General features: G+C 50.0%; 8 protein-coding genes across 10 annotated transcripts in view; 3 read left to right on the top strand and 5 right to left on the bottom strand.

Moving 5' to 3' along the window:
- The first annotated feature begins 2,431 nt into the window (after positions 1-2,431).
- On the top strand, positions 2,432-4,426 carry LOC112345328 (pentatricopeptide repeat-containing protein At4g02750-like). The gene has a single exon (XM_024671783.1). It carries the CDS (start codon positions 2,432-2,434, stop codon positions 4,424-4,426), a length of 1,995 nt encoding a protein of 664 aa, XP_024527551.1.
- Positions 4,427-4,554: 128 nt separating this feature from the next.
- On the bottom strand, positions 4,555-6,387 carry LOC112345327 (pentatricopeptide repeat-containing protein At4g02750-like). Its single transcript, XM_024671782.1, has one exon. The coding sequence runs from the start codon at positions 6,385-6,387 to the stop codon at positions 4,555-4,557; it is 1,833 nt and encodes a 610-aa protein (XP_024527550.1).
- A 67-nt stretch (positions 6,388-6,454) lies between these two features.
- Positions 6,455-9,474, bottom strand: LOC9635000 (probable anion transporter 3, chloroplastic). 2 transcript variants are annotated; one of them, XM_024671905.1, is made up of 10 exons: positions 8,902-9,474; positions 8,766-8,818; positions 8,184-8,709; positions 7,889-8,115; positions 7,466-7,817; positions 7,355-7,399; positions 7,136-7,282; positions 6,933-7,070; positions 6,840-6,873; positions 6,455-6,781 (listed from the first exon to the last, which is right to left on the bottom strand). In XM_024671905.1, exons 3-10 carry the CDS (start codon positions 8,640-8,642, stop codon positions 6,609-6,611), a joined length of 1,575 nt encoding a protein of 524 aa, XP_024527673.1. In that variant the 5' UTR covers positions 8,643-8,709; positions 8,766-8,818; positions 8,902-9,474; the 3' UTR covers positions 6,455-6,608. The 2 variants fall into 2 exon arrangements, with proteins under 2 accessions (XP_024527673.1, XP_002966917.2); XM_002966871.2 differs by having other exon boundaries at positions 8,184-8,818.
- A 2,480-nt stretch (positions 9,475-11,954) lies between these two features.
- On the bottom strand, positions 11,955-13,693 carry LOC9634998. Its single transcript, XM_024671607.1, has 4 exons — positions 12,729-13,693; positions 12,562-12,665; positions 12,371-12,489; positions 11,955-12,259 (listed from the first exon to the last, which is right to left on the bottom strand). The coding sequence occupies exons 1-4, from the start codon at positions 13,351-13,353 to the stop codon at positions 12,109-12,111; spliced, it is 999 nt and encodes a 332-aa protein (XP_024527375.1). The 5' UTR covers positions 13,354-13,693; the 3' UTR covers positions 11,955-12,108.
- Positions 13,694-14,713: 1,020 nt separating this feature from the next.
- Positions 14,714-15,319, top strand: LOC112345443. 2 transcript variants are annotated; one of them, XM_024672192.1, is made up of 4 exons: positions 14,714-14,876; positions 14,927-14,958; positions 15,034-15,112; positions 15,172-15,319. In XM_024672192.1, exons 1-4 carry the CDS (start codon positions 14,736-14,738, stop codon positions 15,271-15,273), a joined length of 354 nt encoding a protein of 117 aa, XP_024527960.1. In that variant the 5' UTR covers positions 14,714-14,735; the 3' UTR covers positions 15,274-15,319. The 2 variants fall into 2 exon arrangements, with proteins under 2 accessions (XP_024527960.1, XP_024527959.1); XM_024672191.1 differs by having other exon boundaries at positions 15,025-15,112.
- Positions 15,293-15,881, bottom strand: LOC9634997 (auxin-responsive protein SAUR50). Its single transcript, XM_002966868.2, has one exon. It carries the CDS (start codon positions 15,847-15,849, stop codon positions 15,391-15,393), a length of 459 nt encoding a protein of 152 aa, XP_002966914.2. The 5' UTR covers positions 15,850-15,881; the 3' UTR covers positions 15,293-15,390.
- Positions 15,882-16,584: 703 nt separating this feature from the next.
- LOC9631808 (pentatricopeptide repeat-containing protein At4g02750) lies at positions 16,585-18,519 on the bottom strand. The gene has a single exon (XM_002966867.2). It carries the CDS (start codon positions 18,517-18,519, stop codon positions 16,585-16,587), a length of 1,935 nt encoding a protein of 644 aa, XP_002966913.2.
- Positions 18,520-19,993: 1,474 nt separating this feature from the next.
- LOC9634996 overlaps positions 19,994-21,652 on the top strand; it is a 63,620-nt gene continuing 61,961 nt past the window's right edge. The window contains exon 1 of the mRNA XM_024671781.1: positions 19,994-20,342. Within this exon, the coding sequence (XP_024527549.1) occupies positions 19,994-20,342 (349 nt within the window). The remainder of the gene's footprint in view (positions 20,343-21,652) is intronic.

The raw sequence follows: 21,652 nt of genomic DNA, 5'->3' as shown, positions 1-21,652 counted from the left end.
TTCCCGCGATGGAGGAGCTGGGGATCGACGCTGGCGCGCTTGGCTTGGACGTGAGACTGTATAAGCTGCTGCTGTATGAGCAGGGTGGCCACTTCAAGTTCCACCGGGATACCGAGAAGGAGGATGGCATGTTTGCGACGATGATCTTGCAGCTTCCAACGCAGTCCGGGCATGAGGGTGGCCAACTGGAGATCCGTCAAGGGAAGAAGAACAGTGTCAGTCTTGATTTCTCCGGTGCTGCTTCGAGGTCGGGGTACTTCCAGATGGCTTTCTTCTGCGACTGCGAGCACAGGCTTGCCGAGGTGACGAGCGGGACGAGGCTGTGCCTGGTGTTTAGCGTGGTGAGGAGCAACACAAAGTTTATAGATGTGGATGCCCGCAAACTCCCACACTATGTATCAGCTCTTGGGAGCGTTCAGAGCCAGATGAAAGAATGGGCCGAGAAAACGAGACGCGTGACATTGCCAATTCTCGCGATTCCACTGGGCCACCAGTACTCCAACAACAGCTTGAGCTTCGCGGGGCTCAAGGGGCACGACCGGGTTGTGGGGGCACTCGTGCTGAGCTGCGCAAGCTTTTTGGACATCCACCTCTGCATGCTCGTGAAACACTCCACTGGATATGACACCGACTACGGCAGATGTGAGGACCATAGCTACAGTTTGGAAAACTGGACCACTCCAGACGATCAGAAGCCCGAGCTCGACACTGCAGATGACTTCCCTCTAGCTCAGGTTTTGAGGTACGAGAAAAGCGAAGACGATCCTTTTGGCGACTCGCCAGATGAGGAAGATTATGAGCCATACCAGGGGAATGAGGGCGGCAATACACACTCGTTCTATCACACCGCGGCTCTGGTGGTGTGGCCGAAGGAGAGCAGAATGGTGGCGCTGTGCAACACGCAAAGTATCAAAGCCGTGCGAAACTGGCTCGAGGAGCAGCACAAACGCGAGCCTGGGCGGACGAGAGGGGACTTAGAGAGATACTTGGCTGCTTTGACAAGAACAATCGGTTCCAGAACTGTAGCATGGATAAGATCGAAATGGTCTTTCGAAAGCCTGCTACAGTTCTGCCTCAAGCACGACTTTCGCGACGCAGCATTCTTGGTCATGAAGAACTTCATGGTCATAAAGAGCTGGAATTTCTTGCCAAGAGCAGCACAGGATGTGGTTGCCGCGGTACAGAAGTATGGATGGGATGAATTATACAGCCAGGTGATTGAGAGGTTCTTAGAGGACGGAACTCTTTCCTGGCGGTTTGGAGCTTCACGTCTTGTCGAGTGTCTGAGAGAGAGTGGCTTCCAGGACGAGGGTGTAAGTTTAGCAAAGAAGCTCTTGGCCAAGGGTGGCGTCTCGGACGTGAAACGTTTCTCGTCATTTTCTGTCGAGGATGAGCTCGAAGATGAGAAAAGTTTCCTGACCTTTTTTGTCGAGTGTGGGCTCGAGGATGAGACATGGAAGATTGTGAGCATGGCATCCGGAGATTCTAAGTTTTCAGCCAACGACTTGGTCCAGGTAGTGAAGAAGTGGGGAGCGAGCAGCGTCCCTCGCATCGACGAGTTTTGGGAGAAGAGGCTGAAAATAAAAGAGGCTTCATGGGAGGAAACCTCGTCGAGCAACAGTTGGCATATTAGATCACCTAAGGAGGAGCTCCGGCGAGAAGGATGGATAGATTTCTTGGGAGATTTTGCGATGTTTACGGTGGAGCTGGAGGCTCAAGGGTGTCACGATGCTGCGGTGACCTTTGCAAGCAAGAGATATGTCAAGGTTGCCAGCCTCGAGGAAGTCTATGGGAAGATCTTATATAGCATAGAGAACCAGGATGCGCTTGCGTTGCTCTTGGCTCTGGACAAGAAGACTGAGCAGACAGAAGACATGGTGGCGGCCATGAAAAAAGCAGCTAGGCTGATTGGCTTGAAGAAGGATGAGAAGGTGACGCAGCTCTTCTCGGATCTCTTGTCGCAAGCACTGGAGGCCAGTGCTGCCAACGAAGATAATCGCTACAAGGAGCTCTACGAAGCTGTGATTTGGCTAGGACCTGCGGAAACGGTGAAATCTGTAGCGAAACGGGTGAGAAGTGGTAGTTTAGTGCTCCTGGACGACGAAAACGAGGATAGCAGCCTGATCGAGAGAGCCAAGGAATGGGATGATGGTGAAAGAGATGGATTGAAGGAGGTGATCAAAGCTAGAATCCGCTACTTGTCGGCCGATGAAGATGAAAAAGATAGAAACGCAGCGGAGAAGCGGAGGAGAAGCCTCAATCCAAGGATTAAGCGTGTCAAGTATGATGAAAAGCTAGAGGTATCACCCACCGAAATCGAGAGGCTTCGCAAGTTATTGAGCGACTTGCCTTGAACGATCTGGTTCTTTCTGTTTCTTTCTTTGCTCAAGTAATTCTTCTATTCGTTTCCTTGCGTGTGTGTTCTCGATGAATGGGCGCAAGTCCTGAGCTCGACCGGGTGGTGACGCTTCTCAGGGCGTGCGACCGCCTTGACGCGGGGAGAGAGGCGCATGGTTTCATCCGCAGCAGCCCCAGGCTATCCGGCAACAAGTATGTCGCCAATCTTCTCATCCAGATGTATGGCGGCTGCGGCAGCGCTCGCGACGCAAAGGAGGTTTTTGATGGCATCCAGCACCCAAACAAGTTCTCGTGGAATCTCATGATCCATGCCTATGCCCGGAACGGGTATCTGCAGCAGGCGAGGAGTTTGCTGCAGCAGATGCCCGATCCCACAATAGTGGCGTGGAATTCTGTTCTCGCAATGTACACACACAACGGCCTTTTGGATCATGCGAGAGAGGTTTTCGACGAGATGCCGGAGAAGAACTCCGTGTCAAGAATCACAATGCTCTCTGCATATGCCCGTGCAGGGCATCTGGAAGAAGCAGAGGAATTGTTTGATCAGATTAACGAAAAGGACAGAGTGGCCAGGAATGCCATGATTGATGCATATGCACAGCACGGATTTTTACAAAATGCTAAAGAAATATTTGACAGTATGCCTGAGGGAGAGAGAGATGTTGTCACCTGGACGTCCATGTTTCTGGCTTATGCCCAAAGCGGGCATATTGAGCAAGCAAAGCGCCTGTTTGATTCCATGCCGTACAAGAACGTTGTCTCCTGGACGGGCATGGTGCGAGCATTTTCCGAGCATGGCCACTTGAATCAAGCAAGAAAAGTTTTTGATAATATCCCAGAAAAGAACCCAATCTCTTGGAACACAATAATCTCGGGCTATGTGGATGCCAAGCTTTTAGACGAGGCAAAGGAGCTCTTTGATGCAATGCCGGCGAAAATCAAAACTATTGTCACCTGGAATCTAATGCTCAAGTCCTACTCCCAGGCTGGGCTCACTCAAGAGACCGAGAGGATCTTTCGCAAGATGCCGTGGTGGGACGTTGTCTCGTGGTCGGCCATGGTGACGGTATATGCCGAGTCCAAGGATCTGGAAAATGCCCGAGAGAGATTCCATAGCATGCCCGAGCACAACCTCGTGACGGCGAATGTCTTGCTACAAGCATTCGCTCTACAAAGCAGCGTAGAAGCCACAAAAAGATTCTTTGACGGGCTACCGTACCATGACCTTGTGACGTGGACGGTGCTGATCCAGTCCTACGGGCACCATGGAGATGTGGCACTGGCCATGGCCACCTTTGATTCCATGCCCGTGGAACCCGATACGTTAGCTATCAATGCCGTGTTTCTTGCATATGCCGAGAATGGGCATCTTGAAGAAGCGAAGGCTTTGTTTGACAAGATGGCTTATCAAGACATTGTGATCTGGAACGCTATGATGGATCTGTACGCGCAACTTGGATTCTTGCTTGAGGCTAAGAAAATGTTTCTTGAATGCCCAGATCGAAGCGTGGTATCGTGGAACACTATCATCTCTGCGTATGCCCACAATGGGTATCTGTGGGAAGCACAGCGAGCTTTTGATTCGTCTCCACTCGTGAGCAACGTCTCGTGGGGTGCGATTCTGGCGGCGTATGCCCAACGAGGGCATGCCGACGAGGCGATTTTGGTGTTCCACAGCATGGTCGTGGAAGCATTTTTGCCGGATGATCTCGGGTTTGGGAGCGTTCTCACCGCTTGCAGTCGTGAGGGATTGCTGGAAAAAGGCTGGTCTTGCTTCCAGTCCATGAGCTCCGATTTTGGCATCGCTCCTTCGAGCCAGCACTACTGCTGCATGGTGGATGTTCTCGCGCGGAGCGGGGAGATTCATCGAGCCGAGGAGCTTGTCCGAGCTATGCCAGGCGATCCAGGTATTGTAGCCTGGGGGAGCTTGCTGGGCGCGAGTGATATTCAATGTGAGATGAATAGACGAGCGCTCACCGCTGCTCGGGAGCTGTCCGGCTTGGATCCAAGCATCGCGGCACCTTACATGATGCTTGCCAACATCTTCACCAAGAGCAAAAGATTTTGATTCAAACATGTATGACGATCATAGCGAGTTATACCTGTGAATCGTGTAAAGTGGTCACTTCCTTCTCACAGTTCGTCATCTCAGGGAAATCCATTTCTTTCCAGCGTGCCAGCAAGATCAAAACTTGGTCACCTCCGTGTGAGATTTCCTCCAGTGGATCGGGCAATGTTGGATAAGAGAATGTAGGGAGTGGAATCGCTCTCTGGAGCAGCGGCCCCCTCGAGCAAAAATTCACTCGCACTCCGAGCTCGCTCCGAGTCCGAGTGTGTTCTACACGCTCCCAGCAGCGTCTTCCATGACACGCAGTCGGGAACGTAAGGCATGGAGTTGACGAGCTCCTCGGCCTTGCCAAGCTGCCCGGCTCTCCCAAACATATCGACAACGCAGCGAAAGTGTTCGAGGGTAAACGCCACGCCGAAGTCCGCTACCATGCACCACGAGTAGTGCTTGCACAGGCTCAAGCTCCCGCTCTGGCTGCACGAAGCGAGGACGTGCGAGAACGTCTGCTCGTCCGGTGGCCAGCCTTCGTTGAGCATCTGGTGGAAGAAATGGAGCGCCTGGCGATAGCTCCCGCCGGAGGTCAAGCCCGCGATCATACAGTTCCAAGTCACCGTCGTGTGCTCGGGATTTCTCGCAAAGATCGCCCACGCTTCGTGGATGTTCCCGCAGTGAGCGTACGTCTGGATCATCATCGACCACGCCATGGAGTTCCTCCGGGGCATGAGCTCGAAGATCTCTCTCGCAGCCAGCGCGTCACCGGAGACAGTGAAGGCCAGTAAGATCGCGTTCCAGGACACCGGGTCGAGCTCGGGCGTGGAGTGGAAGGCTTCGAGCGCTGCTTGGAAGCTCCCGGACTTGGCAAACGCCGTCACCACCGTGTTCCACGACACGACGTCATGGAATGGCATTTTGGAGAGCACGGCCTTTGCCTCATCGAGACAGCCCTTGTCGGAATTGGCAGCGACAAGAGTGTTCCATGCCATCTTGTTGCGGGGACACATCTTGTCGAAGAGATCTTTGGCCTGGGACAAGTCCCCCAAGAGGGAGCACGCGGAAATGATCGTGTTCCACGCGCAAGAGCTCTTCTCCGGCATTGAATCGAAGAGCGCTCTAGACGTTTCCAAATGCCCGCTCGAGGCATACGCCAAAACCATGCTGTTCCACGCAATGTGGTTCCATCTCGGCATCCGTGCAAAAACCCGGTACGCGTTGCTTGAACTTCTACTGTTGCAAAAGGTGGCGACCATAACCGACCACGAAACAAGGTCGCGCTGAGGCATCACCAAGAAGAGGTTCTCTACGTGCTCGATATGCCCCGACTGGGAATGCGCCGCCATGAAAGTCGACCACGACACAACCGTGTGCATTGGAGTCTTCTCAAAAACCTTCCTCGCGTCGGAAAGATCCCCGGCATCTGCAAGGGCGGCCAGCAGCGCGTTCCATGAGATGACGGTCCTCTCGGGCATCTCGGAAAAAATCCGCTTAGCGATATCTAAATCCCCAGACTCGGCATATGCTGTCATGAGCGACGTCCACGACACGACGCTTCTCTCCGGGAGCCTATCAAACAGATATTTTGCGTCGCCAACTTGTGCGATCCGTGCATGCGCTGTGATCATTGTGTTCCACGAAACCAAGTGCCTCGCGGGCATCAGATCAAACACCACACTCGCTTCGTCAAGATGCCCGTTTTGGGCATAAGCTGCATGGAGGATCGACCACGAGTAGCCGTTGCGGGGCGAGATGCTAGCAAACGTCGCACACGCGTCGACGACGCTGCCGCATTTCCCATACATCTCCACCAGCCGATTGGCCAGGTAAGTCCTCGGAGCATCGCTCTCGGCGATGATCCGCGCGTGAACTTGTCTCGCAGCTCCCAGATCACACGCTTCGCCACAAGATCGAACGAGCTGCTCGAAGAAGCCACAAGAAGAGGGAGCGCATTGCCGCACTCTATCCATTCATCCATGACGATCATAAAACTCTCGAAAGGTATTCGATAAAGGGGACTATAATAAATAGGGCTGATTGAAACAAGTGAGATGGATTTGTGATTTTCATCTTCTGTACGGTACAGATACTTTTTGGGAACATAAGAAAAACCCTCGGCCCAAAAACTCTATAGCTTTTGGAGCTTCCAAGAATGCTTTTGTACAGTGCCTACGAATGAGCTCTAGTCTCTCTAGTCAAAGATTTTCTCTCCCGTGGCACAAGAATTCCAAAACAGCGTACTCACAATGTACATGCCCGACGTAAGTAGCAAAACTGCTTGAAACGATCCAAGCCACTGGACCAAGTAGCCAGTTCCCACCGTGCTCACGATGGCCGCGAATGTTCCTGCCGTGTTTGACAAGCCTGGAAAGACGAACACCACATAAGCTCTCTCTCTCGAGAAACCATGGCCAAAGCTTACCGTGAAGAACTCCTGCGTAGCTTGGTGCGATCTCCTGTAGCAAGCACCCGAGAAAGATCAGATCTTTGTATCAAAGTTGGGTCTTGATCTGACCTGATAGTTCACCAAATAACCAGCTTGACTGAAGGCACTCAAGGCAACCGCGATTGTCAGCCACGTAGAAGCGATCGCCGGGTGTCGAGTAGAGTTTAATCCAATCAGTGCAACCGCAGGGCCCAGAAAACCAATGGACTGCATAGAGAAAGAAACAAGAATTAAAGATGTCGACCATCATAAAAGTAACACTTTGCGCCTACCTGCATGATCTTCCTAACAGTCAAGGCGCGCATGCCCGACGAGATCATCAGGTCGGACCAAGCTCCAGCAAAGTAGCCGGAAGCAGCCATTGTCGCCCATGGAACTGCGCTGAACCACGCGGCTTGCTTAAGATTGACCCCCAGAACCTGTACTTACAAAAGACAAAGAAGAATTTAGAACGAAATTCGAGACCAAAACTCTGAATCCTTTCTACGTACTCGATTGAAGTAGACGGGCATCCATGTCAAGATAATGAAATAGCCCTGCAACCGAACCAATGCCTTAGAAAAAGAAGAAGATAAACAAAAGAAAAATTAAGCTTTTCTCACCCAGTTGTTCATAGCATTGGCAGCTATGATAGCCCAGCTCGGAAGTTTTGATAGCAGCAGTCGGAATGGTGGCATACCCACCCGAGCCGTCACTTTCCTCTTGTCAGTTCCATTCTGGATGAAGAGAAGTTCGTTCCTAGTGATCGTCCCGTGGTTTTGCGGGTCTTTCGAGATATGCATGTACCAAAGCGAAAGCCAGGCCAGTCCCACCGTCCCAAATGCGTAGAACGGGCCATCAATGCCGAACCTCGACATGAGTATCGGTGTGAGGAGAAGGCCGGAAACGTTTCCGAGGTGAAAACCCCCCATCGCAATCGCGACGGCTTTTGCTCGCTCGGAGCTCGGAAACCATCTGTTACGAAAGAATTAAAAGAAGTCGTCCAGCTTTTAGCAGAAGTTTAGAAGTTTAGACTCAAGACAAACCTGGAGACCATGTTGTTCATGCTAGGCATTGCTACTCCCTCTGCCAGGCCCATAAATACACGCACTGCTAAAAGCAAACCCAGAGACCGAGAAGCTGCCCAGGGAGTTATAAGCGTAGCTATGGACCAGAAGAAAACCCCCCATCCCATAACGCTCTTTCCGCCAAATCTATCTGCTAGAGCTCCACCGGGAATTGGTGACAACAAATATCCCCACAGAAAGGAAGACTGCAAGCGAAAAGTAGCAGCAAAGTTAAGACTCAACAATCGCAAAAGAGGAACTTTTCTGCTCTTACCTGAATAATTCCTGCAAAGCCGCTGCTCCAGTTGTGAGTAGCTGAGAGAGGGACAATAGCTACAGACATGATCACCCGAACTGCATTGCAAAGTCCCATCCCAAAGGCTAGCATTGCAGCCACCTTTATCCTTTCCGAGCTCAGCAGCGACAAGCCTGGAGCAGTGGACACGGCCCACTCGCGAGCAGCTAGAGCAGCCGAGGAAGGATCCGTAAAGTCCAAACTCTCCTCCGAAGAGATCACCTGAGCCTGACTTAAGAAATTCTCCCTCGTAGCTGTGCCAGCGCGAACATTTCTCGAGCTGTTGCCGCTGCTGCTGTCAATGTGCCTTGCACCAGTCGCGAGTCTTTTTCTCCTCCTCAGCGAGTAGACCCCTGGAGCAGCGAGGAACTGCTTCGATCCAATCCCACCCAGCCTCGCCCCCAAAAAACCAGCATGCGCCGCCTTTGCACACTCCATCCCGGATGCGAATGGATCAGAGCCACCACGAAAAGCTCGTTGGCTCAAGCACCAAGTAAAAATCCACCTGGTGCAGTAGATGAGATAAGAAAATCTAGCAACTTGCAAAACAAAGATATATACGCTTGGCACTCCGGCGCTCCGGTGGAGCAAATTCACGTGCTTAGTTTAATCACCTGCCATTCCAATCCACATAGTCAGCCCAGTGAAAAGAGAGTTAAAAACCAAAAAAAACAAACAGATCGAACAACTCGCTCACCTACTGAAACAACAGCAACGTGCCTCGTTGACCACCTTACAACATGATCTGTTCGCAACGTAAAAGGTGGAGCACCAAAGTAGCTTATCCGGATCTCAACTTGCGCGAGAGGGCGATGTGCCATCCATCGCCTCGTTAAATGCAAGTGCTTGTTTGAGAGCGAAGTATCCGGGTCGTCTCTCTTGGCAGCCTTTTGGGAAACCGGGTATCAGCACCACCAGATGGAACGTCGACCAAGTGATAACCTGGATTTCACTCCCGCTTCTCCATTTTAGTGCCGTCATTCTTCCTTGACTTGTTCTTGAGCTCAACTACGCAGACACACGGGTTTGATGCGCATACGTCTTCCTGGCACCTCGAATATGACTTGAGGCTGAGTAGTAGTTTCCCGTCGACTGTTGTGTGTAAGAAAGGCGTCCACTCGAGCATCTGTAAAGGGGGCTCCTCGTTTTTGTTTGCTTGTGCTGGTCAGCTCCTTGTAAGTGAATTACAGATTCCAAATGCCACTTGTCAGCTTAGCTGTGTTGACGTTACGAGATACCTTTCGGAGTGACAAATGCTTTCCTGTTTAGTGACCAAAGCTTCGCCAGAAGGCTCTCAACACTTCGCCGTCAACGAAAGGTCTCAAGGCCCACAGGGTACAATAGCTCTCGAGAGCTCCGGAGCGCGTCTCAAGGCTCAAGTCGTCTACAATTCTAGCCTGTCATTTGCAAAAGAATATCAAAACCAAAATCATTGAAACAAATATGAATTTACCTGCATTTCATAGTCCTGTTCGAGCATGGAGTACACAAGAGCCATCGTAGTGATTGTCTTCACCTTGTCCAGCATTTGTGAATCATCACCATCTTGCAAGGAAGAATTTAGTTTCTTGGTTTCATCGGGTATACCATCGATGAAGACTTCTGTAAAACCATCTAGGATTTTCTTGAGGACTTCCAAGCATCCGCGCACTGCAAAAAGTAAAAGAACAAAGTTGTAGAGCAGGCGCTTGAAACATATCACGAAAAATTACCAAACTTCACATGATCCCTCAGAGCTTTGATCGAGTTGTTCACTGGAGAAGACGGGTAGTACATTGGAATCGAGAGGCCAAAGAAAAGAAATACTCACGTCCAGTGATACTGGATTTGTCACTGCTGCGATGCCGGCAGCCTGCTTCGATGTATCTCGACAATCTCACACTCTTATTCCTCCCAAAAATCCCCTTCAAGACCGCCGAGCTCTCCGCGAGCGATGGCCTGCGGAGCATTTCTAAAACACTCATCAGAACACAACTAAAACAGTTTTACAAGGAAAAGCTGTACCGAGATTTTGCTGAAAACCGAGCAGCATCTGTGCGCTCGATCGCTGCGAACTCTCCAGCGCGATCCCTCTGCGACACCATTGCCGGTAAAAATCTAAACTAAAGAATGGAGAATGTAGCGCCTACCTCTTCACGAACTCCTCCAAGGCGCCGCCTTGCTCCGACTCCATGAAGAACCCTAAACCCTCCTCTCAAAATGAAATATTGTCCTTGGAGAAACCAGATGGATACCGACTCATACGTGGATTTCTTTCTCTGTTGGACTGGGACTACTTGGGTGTAAATTTTTTGCTCTTGTTCTTCTTCTCCTCCTTTTTCTTATTGTTTTGATACGATCTTTGGTCTTTGCTCTTGTCTCACTTGCTAAACAAACGAAACCACGTCGCTTGGCAGTAACAGAACAGCACCTGGCGTATCAGCAGCAGCCAAACTTCCTTGAAATCGTTGCAAATTTAATATTCGTATGGGTCTTCCAGGCTGGGCTCGCGTGGTAATCTGGGTTTTGCCAGGAAGAACAACCAAGAAAAAAAGAAAAATGAAAGCTATAAAACACAAAAACCAATGCAATCCGAATCCAGATCAATCCAACCATGATTCCCACAAAGAAGAAAAATATTTATCGAGCTTTTCTTGCGATGGTGTGTCTTTGTTAATCGTCTCGATCACACTCTAACCACACTGACGCAATGTTTTAAGCATTTCCATTGTTTTTTCTACTTCTACACACACTGTCCAGGAAGAAAAAAACAAAAGAACCAGCCTGCCTTTACGTTATTTCGCTCCTGCTGCAAGCTTTTAAGTATGTGACGACCACATCCAGATTGCCACACACCAACACTGACAAAGGAAAACAAAACAAAAAAAAAAACTGCCCAGCTTGCGAGTGGATGGAAATGCTATGAAAACTTTTGCCTCGCGTGATCGGAAGTTTCAGAAGCTGGAGAAAGAATAGTTAGCTTGATCACGCTGGAGCCATGAAAGATTATAAGTTTTTTGGTCGATCGATCTTATGTGTCTTTCACTTTCTCTTCCAGCTCTTTCTTTCTTCCCGCCCTCTCGATGAATGTCGCGGATGGAGACGACTTTAAACTCCAATCCTCTCCGCTGTCACAAAACACGGATCACTCAAACGCTCGCTTCCACTTCTCTCTCACTCGCTTGTTTTGACGTGAATATATACGCTCAGTTCCTTCGATCCAACCAAGCCTTCCCTGCGCTCTTGCCAGTTCTCCCACCAGTTCTTCCTCTCTTTTTCTTTCTTCCATCAAGTCCACAGACGTTACAGTTCCATGTTTTAATGGTGCTTGCAGGCACTAGTGCTTACACGCGCATATTCCACTGCCAAAACTGTCTCTCTTTCACTCGCGCATAATAGACCACCTGACTGGTTATAATCAAGCATTAAATCGATAAAATAAGTTCCTTGGCAGCAATGGCTATGGCATCGCACTCACCTCATTCATTCTTTCGCATGCTAAATAAGCGCGAAGGCTTTACTCACAATTACGCTTTTGATATTCCTTTCGAGGTCAACAAGGAAGGAAGAATTTCTTTTTAAGTGCCATCGCATTCGCCGCGACGCGATCGCACCGCTTAAGCCGAGTTTACGTCCCTCTCAAGCTCTCACACACCGAGATAACCTCACGCGCCAGCCAGCGGCTAAACGGAAGAGCGAAGAAGAAGCTAGAGCTCTAGGTGGCTAGCAGCGTTAGATTTTCGATCTGACACACACAAACACTCGCACACCTCCAATCCAAGTTTCAGAGTTTTGGAATTTAGATCGCTCACTAGGGGTATTTACAAAGTTTTTCCTGTGTAGGATTCACAAGGATCACTAGTGTCACAGTGAGGAGACTCTCTACAGAACTTGTCACAAATCTTGTGTCAAAGATCGATTTTTTCTAAGCCAGCAGCCAAAAGTTCTTTTGCCACTTGCTGTTGATGAGATATCCTCCGCAGTGTTTGCTCTTCCGCCGGACGGACAGCGTGAGGCAATCGGCGTGCTGGATGCAGTAGTCTATGGATTGATCGTCTCTGTTCCATCTCAAGCACCTGGAATTAAGATAAGAGTTCTCTGAGCGATCAAAGATTCTGGCAATGCAACTTGTGGAAAGCACTAAAACTCATGGAAAGGACCTTTAATGCGCAGGAGGAGCGAAGTACCTCTGGAAAAAGTTGAGCTTCTTCTGGCCCAGTACGAGGATCGACGCGTCCAGCTTCTTGGCTTGGCGGACGATTGTCGGCCCCCTCTCGCCGGCGACCACCACCATTTCCACATCCACCTGACGAGAGCCATCATCACCAAGTTTAGAGGCCAAGAACACTCATCGACAAAAGCAAAAGATCTCGCAAACCTCGGGTTGACGCAGCGCGCAAAGATTCTTGAGCGACGCGATGAGCTCGCAGCCTTTCTCCTCGGATCTCAGCCTCGTCTTATCCGAGACAATTGCTCGCGAATCTGCCAAGATCATCGAGACAACACGAGAGTAAGACACCCACATTGTCTGGATATGGCGACAACCTTGCGAATCGTAGACGAAGGGCTGCGAAGAACAAGGAGTGGAGTACAAGACATGGAGGAGCGTCACAACGTCGAGCTTGTGGACAACGTGAGAGAGCGCCCAGAGGAGCGCCGTCTTGGCCTCGCGGGAATCGTCCACCACCACCATGACGCGCTTCCTTGCCACCGCTTGCACGCCATGGAACGCTGCTGCTCCTCCTCCACCTCCGCCCCATTCCTCGCCACGGACGCTGGACGATCTAATCGACGCGCTGGGCGCGATCGCCGTGGCGATGGCGCCGCAGGTGCTGCCACTGCTGGAGCAAAAGCTGGAGCTGCTAGTGGCCGCTGTTCTTGACGAGCCCGAGGAGGAATCGGTGGACTCCACCATCATGGCTCGCTCCTCCTCTTCTTGTACTTCTTCCATCTCATTCTCCTTCACATCCTCTCCATCGCCGCGCGCGTGAGCTGCATTGGAGGATGAGAAGCAGAGCTCCACCAGGCGAGCTCGCTTCATGGCGCGATGGAGGAATGGCTGCTCTTGCTGCTGCTGGCGCTGCTGCGGCTGGTTCTTCTTGCTCCACGCCGGGAATCCAACAATCCATGGGCGCCGGCTGCTACTACTCCTGCCCATGAATGGTTTCATCGATCTCTCTCGCCAAGAAAGAGCCAAGGAGAGAGAAGGAGAGAAACAAAGAGTGGAGCGAGAGCTCCTTTCTTGGCTTGCAAGCGAACAAAAAGAAATAAAGAAGCTAGAAACCCAGAGGAGAAAGAGAAAGCCCCTCTCTCCAGTGTGAGAGAGAGAGAGAGAGAGGGGATTGGTAATCGATGTCTGCTAGCACCAGCGCAAAAGTGAACCGCATGGTGTGCCCGTCGTCCTCGCGCGCCTGGTCGAGAGAGACAAACAGTCCCGGGAAGAAACCGACATAGCCCGCGCGCTCGCTTCCTCTTTTGCTGTTGGGCGGCCGCAGTCTCACAAATGCGACCCAGTGAATCGAGAGAGAGAGAGAGAGAGGAGAAAACGACCTTTCGCGCTGCCTCTGTTTTTAGGGTTTAAAGTTATTGCGAAAAAATGGCCTAAATATTTGAGCTTTTACGGCTATGCTTCTCTTAACTGGATGTTTTGATCTTTTGATCATGAACCTGTGCAGCCCAACATATGGGACTACCCTTTCCTCCAGCTTACCAGGGCGCCAACTTCGCGTCGGCCAGCAGCGGAATCATGTCCAACACACACATGGTACGTTAGTATTTTCTTTGGATCGAAACAATACAAGAGTTCTCTTTTTTGCTCTCCACACAGATCGAAACCTTCAACAGGTTCAAGAGCACATTATGGAGTGTTGTCAACATCGAAGAAATCTTGAACAGCCAGCGTTCCTCCCAAGTTGGAGAGAGCATGGATTTCAAGCCGCTATTGTAGGTAGCGACCATGGATTGCGCTTGCGAGTTGCAGCTCCCGTCCTGGGCGTTGGCTGGAATGCAGCCTGTGGTGCTGAGGCCCACGATCACAAGCTTGCGAGCTCCATAGCCGTATAGTTTCTGGGAGCAGAAGTCACGAATCCACTGGATCCATGCGTGATTCTTCGAAGAGTTTTAGTGTACCTGGAACAAGCCGAGGACAAAGGAAGGATCATATGGCTGGCTTGTTTCCAGTGCAAATATAAGAGATGGACTTGGAGACGAGATCATTCGTTGTGGCTCATCATGAGTTTGATCATAGCTTGTATAGGATTCTATGATGCATCGACCGGGTGCTGCCTAATTACTGTAGCGATCGATCGATCCCAGTACACGCTTACTGGGATGGATTCCACAACACGGAAGCGTTTAACGAGATGGCTTCCGGGAAGTGGTGGAGTGGATCAATGGAGCCTCGCCCATGTCGGTCCAATCTCTAGCAGCTCAGTGAAAGTGATAATCATGGATCATTTTTGTGTTTTTTTTTCTTCGAAGATTTTGGTTCTTGTTCAACAAACTCCCAAGAGTTCTTTACCAACGAATTAGGTCTTTTGTTTTCTAGGAAAAATGATGCTAGGAGGAGCATGTGTTGCGCCATCGGTCATTCCTCTTGGGCTTCCATCTCGAGCTCGTTTGGTCAGGCGGCCGCGCTTCGTAAGGTGCTCGACCAATGGATCGCTGCATTCTTTTCCTCCTCCTTCTTCACAGGTAAGAAACGGTGAAAGAGTGTTTCGATTGTTCTAGCTTCTCTTGTGTAGCTTGTAGCGGCACAGGATTTTCGAACGCGAATGTAAGAATGGCTTCACCCATTTGGGCTTCGAAACTGTTTGGCTCTTTCTTCCCTTCGTCTTTTCAGCTTGGACAGGTTTAGAGGCCTTCTATGTTTCTTCAAAGAACAATTCAGCGAGTTTGGAAAGATCGAGTGGCCATCTTTTGACAACACGGTGCGTGGTTTTCTTCCTGAAAAAAGAAAAGGAAGACAACTTTGATCTTTGCTTTTCAGGTGAAAACGAGCCTGTTTGTCATTGCCTTGTCTTTCGTCCTCATCATCGCATTGACTGCTATGGACTCGGGCTACACGTTCGTTCTATCAAAGATGTTATAGCTCTCCCTAGATCGACAACTAGATTAAGAGTTTCTTCATTCCTCTAGTTTTGTCAAGCTCTAAGATGGTACACTTCTCTTTTACAGGTAGATCATCCGTGCTCTCTTCCACTTGGAGTCACTCTCTGATCAATCTTCTTTCGCTCTCTTTGTCGAGCTTTTCTACCATGAGCTTGAATGCCACCACGTCACACGGCAATCTGAGGCCTTCCTTGTGATCGAATCCAAACTCCTCGGCAGCTTTCTCGAGCAGCGCCTTGAACCAGGGGTGGCTTAGATGCCGAGCGCTCATCACGCACCGCCGCCTCTCCTCCCCGACGTACACCGCCAAGTATCCCTCCGGAACATCGTCTGGAGCAGCAGCGCAGGAGGACCCGTTGTGATCTTCATCGTCGCTGCTGGATCCATTCCAGTCGCTGCAATCCCAGGTGCCGGAGGAGCTATACGAGAAGGAACCGTGTGAGCTGGAGCGGCATGAGGACGTGCTCAAGCTCACAGATCTGGCAAAGATGGACGAGCTGGCCCTGCATCTCCGCCGCCGCTGCAGCCTCGCCTTGATCTTCTCGACAATGCTCATGATCGCCAGGCAACAATGACGATCTAGATGGAAAACAGTGGAAGAACAAACTAGAGAGAACAAAATGAAAGCAAAGAAAGGAAAGAGGACGAATACTTCTTTTCGAGGGTCGGCTTTTGGCTGGCCGTGTATATATGCGAAGGCAGAATAAAAAAGGAGAAAGATTTGTAGCTTGTTTGTCCTTGGATTTCCCTGTAGAGCACGATCTTTCTCATTCTCTCACTGTCTGTCTCTCCTTTTATTTTTTGGATCATATTCTCGAGAGCACTATGATCACATCGCTGTCACAAAGAATCTCATCGTCCCCCTTGACGAGCCAAAGTTTACATGGCAAAACCGCGCCTTTCGGTCAGTGAGTGCTCGGTGACAACGAAAGGGCTGTTGCCACCTCTGGCTCCACGAACCGTTTCCAATTCCGATGGCGTTGACACGAAAGTGGTTGAGGAATCTCACTGGCGGTACTTGGCCGTAGTGCTCGGGTACAATGTAAAGTACACTCCCATGATCCGCTCGTCACAGTCAAGAGATCGACTTGATCGCCAAGAACAGATCTTGCTGGTCGCTATCGCAGAATTGAAAAGTTCCCAGGCTCGGCAAGACGAATGCTGGCGGCGGTGTAGCTCTTTTGACAAGCTTGCCACCGAGCACTAAGTGGTAACTTCTTCGCGATCTTCCTTTGACGTGAGTGGAAGAGTTCCAGCAAAGGTGGCGGGCGAGTTCTACATGAAAATCACTTCACTTTGCCGAGACGTGGAGCTTCCGAGCTCCGGAGAGAGCACCCAAGGCTTTGGCGTCGGGCACAAACGGCATGCTTTGGATGATCTCTCTGGCAAACTCGACTTGCCCGGCCCGTCCCAGCAGGTCCACCATCGACGAGTAATGCTCGATCCCGGAGCCTCCTCCCAGCTCCTCCGCCATCGCCAGGAACAGAGACGAGCTCTCCTCCACCAGGCCGACATGGTTGCAAGCGGCGAGAACGCTCAAGTATGAGACTTGATCCGGCTGGAAACCAGCGGCGCGCATCGCACAGAGGAGATCCAGCGCGCGGTGGAACCGCCCGGAGCGACCATGCATGGAGATCATCGCGTTCCACGACACAAGGCTCCGCCGCGGCATTTGCTCAAAGAGAAGCTCCGCGTGTGCTACATGCCCACATTGGGCAAATGCTGCAAGAATCGCGTTCCATGAAGCTGTGTCCCTCTCCGGCATTCCCGAAAATATTCGCCGGGCGGACTCAAGATTTCGAGTCTGGCCGTAGCCTTGGATCAAAAGGTTGTGGGTTCCAACGCTTGGTCGGGGAATCTGGTCGAACAAGATCTTTGCATGGTCGATCTCCTTGTTGAGAACGCAAGCAGCTACGATTCCATTCCACGCCATCTCCTCGTCGTTATCGTTATTAGCTTTGCCACCTTTTGTCTTGGGCATTGAGTGGAAGACGTCTAGAGCTTGCGCTGTGAGGCCGCACTGTGAGTATGCCGCCACAATAGCGGTGTAGGATGCGGCATTTCGCTCCGGCATGGAATCGAAGATTCTTGACGCTTCCAAGGCAAGGGAGGCGGTAGAATATGCCTGGAGCATCATATTCCAAGCAAAGAGGGTCTTCTCGGGCATGGTGTCGAAGAGCTGTTTTGCTCTGTCAAAATGCCCCGTTATGGCATATGCATGAAGCATTGCGCCCCATGTCGCGGCGTTTGCCTCTGGCAACTTCGACAGCATTTTCTCAGCCAAAAAAATTCTATCGTTCTGTGCATACGCGGCAAGCATGGCATTGATCGAAACCATGTTCCATTCCGGAAGATCATAAAAAAGCGCTTCCGCATCTACAATATGCCCTAGCTGGGCATATGCTTGGATCATCGTTGTTGCACATACAACATTCCAGCACGGAAGACACTTGAAGCACCTTTTGCACAGGTCTATATTTCCAGAACGGAAATACGCGTTTAAAAGGCTCGCCCAAGACACGATGTCGTGCTCGGGCATGGTATCAAACGCACACTTTGCCTCCTCAATATGCCCCGCTACGGCATGTACCGCAAGCAAGGCATTCCACGTCACGAGGTTTCGCACGGGCATCGTACGGAAAAGCTGCCGGGCCTGGTTGATGCATCCGTACTGTGAATATGCTTCCAGCAGAGGCGTGCAAGAGAAAACATCCCACTCTGGCATATCGTCGAAGATTTTCTTGACGCCATCAAGGTGCCCGCAAAGGGCATTTGCTGCGAGCATCGTGTTGAAGGAAACGAGATCTACCACTGGCATCAAGTCCAGCGATTGCTGCGCGCTCTGGAGATCGCTGGAGAGAGAAAAGAGGTCCAGCATTGTGTTCCATGAGACCATGTCGCGGCAAGGGATGAGATCAAAGAGGCGGCGCGCTTGGTCGAGATCCCCGTTTTGGGTGTAGGCCTTGAGCATGATGTTCCAGGAGAACGTGTTCGGGCACGGGATGCTATCGAAGACCCTGCGCGCTTCCTCCGGGCGCCCACAACGCCCATACAAGTGGACCAGGAGATTTCCCAGGAATCGATCGTCACGGAGCTGTGCCGAGGAGGATATCTGCGAATGGAGCTGGATTCCCCGGGCGAGATCCCTGGAATTGGCACACGAGCGCAGGAGTGAGGCGTAGCGCTCTCGGATCTCGTCCAGAGTCTCGCCCCCATGAAAAATCATGGACCGAGGAAACCGCGATTTTTAAACTTCTTTCTTTCCAGTCAAACACAGTTAACTGAAAGTCAAAGAAATTGCGGTGACTAGCTTCTATCCAGAGAAAGTTATGTCACCCATCTCAGTTGTGCGAATCCATATTCTATTTAGAATTTCGATACTTAGAGCTCAGCCTTCTTTGGATGATGTTTGATACAAGACGTCTGAACGTCCTGGACCTTTCGCAATATTAACAATGCTTTCTGTCCATCTATAAAAGGAGATTCTATGCTTGCTTGCATTTATAGAGATCCCAATTGCAAGTCTCAAGTAAAGCGCTCTAACCATATAAATTGGGTTCCCCTAATTTAGCTTGGACCAACTTTCTTCATGTTTTCTCTTGTCTTGTCGAAAACAGTGAAGATCTCTTCACTGCCTTAACTATATAGTGTATGTGAGCAGCCTATGATCCTTCAAAAGTTTGAAGATGTGTGGCCTGCTGTTGACATCGATCAGAATTTGGATCATCTGGATCGCACCCCAAAACCTGGATTTCCACGGAAAATGCTAAAGTCTGAAGCAGTGGGGCAGCCCAGCAACAGCTCCAGGATCCACATCAAGATTCATATTCACGTGAAGTAACTTGCAATGTTGCAACTGACTCAACTTTGTTGCCTTTTAACCTGATCACATACTTTTAGTGCTACTTGTGATGGGGCATAGGCTAGGTACCACTTAAACAGTCAGTGAATCTTCCAACTTAGGAGCCTTGAATCACAGTGAAGCCCCTTGATATATATGAGATACCTTTGAGAGGGATTGAACCTTGGACTCTTATGGAAATTAGGTCCCAGCAAGGTATCCTGACGTGGGTTTGATGATGCAAAGGATTTGCCTGCTTGTCGCTCTTAAACATTTCCGATGCAGCAACAGAAAAACGGAGCCTGAAGACCAATGCGGGGACTTGGCTGCCATTGATCAGGTGACACAAGAGATAGCCTTGCTGGTGTCTGACTGTATTCCACGCAGCAGCTTCAGAGAGAAGGCACTGAGGCAGTTTTCAGATTATGACTAAAAGGGCACCACCACCACAGCTTCCACTTTGGAAAATCTAGATTGAAGCAGCACAAAGTGCTGGTGGATGCCTGTCTTGCACTGAGGGTGTGTAAACCTACACATTGCCGCCCACCCTTGGGTTTGAACGCCACCACCATGATTCCAAAGTGTTCAGTTATATTGCTGAAAAAAAAAAGTAAACTCTTTGAACAAGAACCTCATGGTTTTGACCACATTTCCCGTTGACAGAGTCGTGAATCTGAATCCATTGCCAGGTCAAAACTCCTACACTCTACACTAGAACTTACATATATACATTGTAGACCCCTTACCTGTATATAAAAAAGCCTATTGACCAGTGGAACATAATACATCACCAAGCTAAATTCCCCCCCTCTAATAGGAAGGAAAGAGGGGCTGCCTCCCTCCCTTTCTTAAAGTCGTCATGCTGCAATCTCCATTCTTGCTCATCTGTGTTCAGCGTTTCGATCTTGTTCTTCCTCAAAAACCAGGACATTTCTTAGATAAATTTTCCCAAAGTCATTCTTCATCTTGCAGGAAGCACCTGTCTTGGCTGTTCCATTCTGTGACTTACTACTTCGTTGAGTCCTGGGGTACTCGCCTGACGAGGGGGTTTGTGGTAGCCAACAGCGAGATGAATGCTGCAAAGAAGCCACCTGCCTGTATGCTGATCAGCGCTGTGGAGAGGTATGATGACCAGCTGAATGTTTCTCATCACAGGAAGTGCTTCGATTTGGAGCCTGTTGCGGCAGAAGAGCAGCAGCTACCTTGCTGTGCAGAGTCTCTCAAGTTATAATTCATCTACACAATGTGTCACAGCCAGCAAAGCAGAATCCTTTTTGGGTTACTGATTTAATATAGTTATATAGCTTATACAAATCATACTTAGGGAAACAGTTTTACTTGGTTGAGTTTGGAGTTCCTGACAAATTCTAGAAACATTTGGATGTTTGATGATCTGAAACCAAAATCTACTTAAATTGAAATGATTTCAGCTGATGCAAGTTGTTCACTACCTCCATCGCTATCTCAACTCTAGAATATTGGCAATGCCATAGAGGCTTCTAGTGAATCCCTTGCTGAATCCACTATAGATCCCACTATCTTTGCCTTTGATTAATGCTACAATGTAGTATATCCTCCACCACTTGATTCACACGCTCAATTTACCCATCCATTTGAGGATGATTGCCACTTAAGAGTTTCAAAGTCACTTGCATAGCCTTTGTAAATCTCTTCCAAAATCCACTTGTGAATTTTGAATCTCGATCACTAATGATATCCTTCAGCAAACCAAAATCAGGAAAAACCTTCTTCAAGTAGACTACAATTAAGATTGGGGTAGTGACAGTTTTCTAAAGAGCCAACAATTGCACATACTTCATCAACCAATCCACTATGACACATACTTGCTCCTTTTGCATCTATGTTCGTGGTAAACAAGTGATGAAGTCTATAAAAATACTACACCAAAGGCTTTGAAGAATAAGTAAAGGTTGCAAAAGTCCCCCCGGCTTCTCCTGTGGCACCTTAACCCACTAATAAAGTGTGAGACACAAAATCCCTAGGCCCCAAAGTGGAGCCAGAAAGGGTGCCACGTGGTAGTGGCCGAAGCGAAAGCCAAATAAGCATAACACGTTTGGACTAAAAGCTCTAACTTGGAAGGTCGAGAGCGGGAGTGGAACTCCCAACAAAGGGCTCGAGGAGCAAGCACGAGGCAACCAATAAGCAAGGCTCCAAAAAGGGACCCAAAAAGGATCAACACATGACATGTGGAAGTGTCCGAGATGGAGTCCGAGGCGGACCCGAGTTGGAGTCCAAGATGGACCCGAAGTGGAGTCCGAGATGGACTCGAAGTGGAGTCCGATATGGAGTCCGAGATGGAGTCCGAGATGGACCCGAGATGGAGACCGAGATGGACCCGAGATGGAGTCCGAGATGGACCCGAGATGGACCCGAGATGGAGTCTGAGATGGACCCGAGATGGAGGCCGAGATGGAGTCCGAGATGGACCCGAGATGGAGTCTGAGATGGAGTCCGAGATGGAGTCCGAGATGGACCCGAGATGGAGTCCGAGATGGAC

The sequence above is a fragment of the Selaginella moellendorffii genome, unplaced genomic scaffold (assembly GCF_000143415.4).
Source record: "Selaginella moellendorffii unplaced genomic scaffold, v1.0 SELMOscaffold_8, whole genome shotgun sequence".
Taxonomy (NCBI): Eukaryota; Viridiplantae; Streptophyta; class Lycopodiopsida; order Selaginellales; family Selaginellaceae; genus Selaginella; species Selaginella moellendorffii.
Note: the sequence above shows the minus strand (reverse complement) of the source record. Positions and strands in the feature narration are given on the sequence as shown.

Excerpts from the sequence above, each read along its gene's own strand:
- LOC112345443 (XM_024672191.1), top strand. The coding sequence starts at position 14,736 with ATGATGCTAGGAGGAGCATGTGTTGCGCCATCGGTCATTCCTCTTGGG. Across the intron at positions 14,877-14,926 it reads TTCCTCCTCCTTCTTCACAG|CTTGTAGCGGCACAGGATTT; the intron begins GTAAGAAACGGT and ends TCTCTTGTGTAG. Across the intron at positions 14,959-15,024 it reads CAGGATTTTCGAACGCGAAT|CTTGGACAGGTTTAGAGGCC; the intron begins GTAAGAATGGCT and ends TCGTCTTTTCAG.
- LOC112345328 (XM_024671783.1), top strand. The coding sequence starts at position 2,432 with ATGGGCGCAAGTCCTGAGCTCGACCGGGTGGTGACGCTTCTCAGGGCG.
- LOC112345327 (XM_024671782.1), bottom strand. The coding sequence starts at position 6,387 with ATGGATAGAGTGCGGCAATGCGCTCCCTCTTCTTGTGGCTTCTTCGAG.
- LOC9631808 (XM_002966867.2), bottom strand. The coding sequence starts at position 18,519 with ATGATTTTTCATGGGGGCGAGACTCTGGACGAGATCCGAGAGCGCTAC.
- LOC9635000 (XM_002966871.2), bottom strand. The coding sequence starts at position 8,642 with ATGGAGTGTGCAAAGGCGGCGCATGCTGGTTTTTTGGGGGCGAGGCTG. Across the intron at positions 8,116-8,183 it reads GCTTTGCAGGAATTATTCAG|TCTTCCTTTCTGTGGGGATA; the intron begins GTAAGAGCAGAA and ends TTTCGCTTGCAG. Across the intron at positions 7,071-7,135 it reads CTGTTAGGAAGATCATGCAG|TCCATTGGTTTTCTGGGCCC; the intron begins GTAGGCGCAAAG and ends TTCTCTATGCAG.
- LOC9634998 (XM_024671607.1), bottom strand. The coding sequence starts at position 13,353 with ATGAAACCATTCATGGGCAGGAGTAGTAGCAGCCGGCGCCCATGGATT. Across the intron at positions 12,666-12,728 it reads CTTCGTCTACGATTCGCAAG|ATTCGCGAGCAATTGTCTCG; the intron begins GTTGTCGCCATA and ends TGATCTTGGCAG. Across the intron at positions 12,490-12,561 it reads GCGCGCTGCGTCAACCCGAG|GTGGATGTGGAAATGGTGGT; the intron begins GTTTGCGAGATC and ends GGCTCTCGTCAG.
- LOC9634997 (XM_002966868.2), bottom strand. The coding sequence starts at position 15,849 with ATGAGCATTGTCGAGAAGATCAAGGCGAGGCTGCAGCGGCGGCGGAGA.